Source organism: Lactuca serriola, chromosome 3 (assembly GCF_051521515.1).
Source record: "Lactuca serriola cultivar US96UC23 chromosome 3, Lser_US96UC23_V15, whole genome shotgun sequence".
Lineage (NCBI taxonomy): Eukaryota > Viridiplantae > Streptophyta > Magnoliopsida > Asterales > Asteraceae > Lactuca > Lactuca serriola.
The window spans coordinates 143,633,713-143,636,477 of record NC_136410.1 but is presented as its reverse complement, the minus strand read 5'-3'; the positions used below and the strand labels follow the sequence as shown (position 1 = coordinate 143,636,477).

The 2,765-nt window shown below is 47.3% G+C and overlaps 1 protein-coding gene across 1 annotated transcript; it reads right to left on the bottom strand.

The window, feature by feature from the left end:
• Positions 1 to 1,555: 1,555 nt before the first annotated feature.
• Positions 1,556 to 2,200, bottom strand: LOC145095762 (uncharacterized). The gene has a single exon (XM_079033590.1). It carries the CDS (start codon positions 2,198 to 2,200, stop codon positions 1,556 to 1,558), a length of 645 nt encoding a protein of 214 aa, XP_078889716.1.
• Between the last annotated feature and the right edge of the window lie 565 nt (positions 2,201 to 2,765).

The following is a 2,765-nucleotide window of genomic DNA, read 5'->3' as shown; positions in this document are numbered from 1 at the left end:
TGCGCATTTTCAATCGTTAAGAGTTAATACACTAAGTATTAAAGATTAGCATTTGAGTAATCCCATTACATTAACCATGGACTATAAATATAATAAGTATGAGACTCATGTCACTAAGCATGGACTTGTGTACACTAAGTACTTGGGATGTACTGCACTAAGCAGCGTATCGGTCAATTGGGATTACACTTCTTTCTTTTTAAAAGAAAAACTTTCTCAAGTTCGTGGCGTTCCACGTTCTTGGAATTTGCCTTCCTTCCATCGTTTCTAAGGCATATGCGCCATTCCGATTTGCTTCCGTGACTTTGTAAGGGCCTTCCCACGTTGGGCCCAGTTTTCCTTGGGGTTGGGCTCGAATCGCTTCGTTTTTCCTTAGAACATACTCACCCACTTTGAACGCTTTCTCCTTTACCCTTTGGTTATAATACCTTTCTGTTGCATGCTTGTATGCAGCCTGGCGCATTTCTGATTTTTCGCGTTTTTCTTCTAGGATATTTAGGTTTATCCCCAGGTCCTGTGTGTTTATTTCTTCATCCGTGTTAGCCACCCTTAGTGTACTCACCGTTAATTCAATGGGGAGCATGGCTTCTGTCCCGTATGTCAAGCTAAACAGGGTTTCTTGCGTGGTCGTTTGCGGTGTGGTCCTGTATGACCATATCACTGTCGGTATCTCCTCCGGCTAGTTCCCTTTTACTTTGCCCAACTTTTTCTTGATCCCATTCATGATAGTTCGATTGGACAACTCCGTCTGTCCGTTTGCTTGTGGGTGCGCTACTGATTTCAATCGTTGATTTATCCCTTTGGTGGCACACCACTCCTTGAATGGGTTCTCGGCAAACTGCAGGCCGTTGTCACTGATGAGTACTTTAGGTGTCCCAAACCTTGTTATAATATTCTTCCATACAAACTTTATCATGTGTCTCCCTGAGATGCACGCTAATGACTTCGCTTCAATCCATTTTGTGAAGTAATCTACGGCCACCACCATGTATTTCAGATTCTGTGGTGCTTCCGGGATTGGGCCCACTATATCTATACCCCATTGGTAGAATGGCCACGGGCTAGATATGTTATGCAATGGTGCTGGGGGGGGGGGGGTTTGTTTGGACTGGAGCGTACGACTGGAATTCCCTACATCTCCTGGCTATCTCTAGCGCATCTTGTTGTATTGTGGGCCAGTATACACCCATTCGAAGTACTTTGCCTGTTAAGGCCCGTGCCCCCTTGTGTGCACCCACCTGGCCTGCGTGTGCTTCCTGTAGCATCTTTCTCCCTTTGTCTTGGTCTACACACTTCAAACGTGGCGCTGTGAACCCTTTCCTATATAGTTCTCCATTTATTAATGCATATGAGGGCGCTTTTATACGTATCTTCCTGGCCTCGCTATGATCGTCCGAGAGCACCCCTCTTTGTAGGTATTCCCTGAATGGTGTCATCCATGTTGGTCCAGTGGTCATTAGGGTATTCACCTGCCGTTCGTCTATACTTCTTTCTCGAAGCACCTCTACCAAGACTTTCTTCGATAGGTGATCGAAGCACGTGGATGCCAATTTGCTTAAGGCATCCGCCCACTTGTTTTAGCTTTTAGGTATCTGCCTAATTGTGAACTGCTTAACGATTCGATTAGTTGTTTCACCATCTTCACGTACCTTCCCATTCCCTGATCTTTCACCTCGAAACTTCCATTGACCTGGTTCGTTGCTAGCCTTGAGTCAGTCGGGGCTGTTACAGCCTTTGCACCCATTTGCTTGGCTAGTCGCAATCCTACGAGCAGAGCCTCGTACTCCGATTCATTGTTTGATGTGTGAAAATCAAAATGAAGGGAGTATGTCACTTCTTCCCCCTCTGGGCTAGTCAAGATTAGCCCCGCCCCCGAGCCTTCCCTGCTGGATGCTTCGCCCGTATATAATGTCCATGAACTATTGTCGAGCGGAGCTCCTTCAACTGCCCATACATTCTCCTTAACAGGGCCCCCTTTGTCTGGGATTTCTAGCAAGAAGTCAGCCAACGCTTGTCCTTTAATACTTGTTCTCGGGTGGTAACTTATGTCATGCTCCCCTAACTCGATTGCCCATTTTGCTAGCGGGCCCGACGTCTTTGGTTTAAGCAGTATTTGTTTGATGGGGCAGTTTGTTAGCACTTCGATCTGATGTGCTTGAAAATACCGCCTTAGTCGCCTTGCCGCGTGGATGAGTGCCATGACTTACTTTTCCAGGGTGGGGTAGTTGAGTTCTGGCCCTTGTAGCGCCCTGCTTACAAAATACACCGACCTCTGTTCTCCTTCCCTTTCTACAGTTAATACTGAGGATATCGCTTCGTTTGAGGTCAAAAGATACATTTGAAATGTCTCCCCTGGGACGGGATTGGCCAACGTGGGTAACTTGTGTAATGCCTCCTTGATTTTCTGGAGCGCTACTTCTGCTTCGTTCGTCCACTGGAAGTTGCTCTTCTCGATGCAGCCTTTTAACATGTGGAACAACGGCATTGCCTTGTTAGCGGATTTTGAGATGAATATGCTCAGAGCTGTAGGCTTCCCGTTTAGGCCCTGCGCGTCCCTGAGGGTGTCTGGGGTTGGCGTTTCGATAAACTCGTCCACCTTGGTCGGGCCGGGCTGGTTGCCCTGCCTGGTGAGATAGTACCCTAAGAACTGCCCCTCTTCCACCCCAAACATGCATTTAGCCGGGTTTAGCTTCATCTTTACCTTCTCTAGGGTTTGGAAGGTCTCTGCGATGTCTTGTAACATCTTGTCTTCGTGCGGACTCTTG

Excerpts from the sequence above, each read along its gene's own strand:
- LOC145095762 (XM_079033590.1), bottom strand. The coding sequence starts at position 2,200 with ATGGCACTCATCCACGCGGCAAGGCGACTAAGGCGGTATTTTCAAGCA.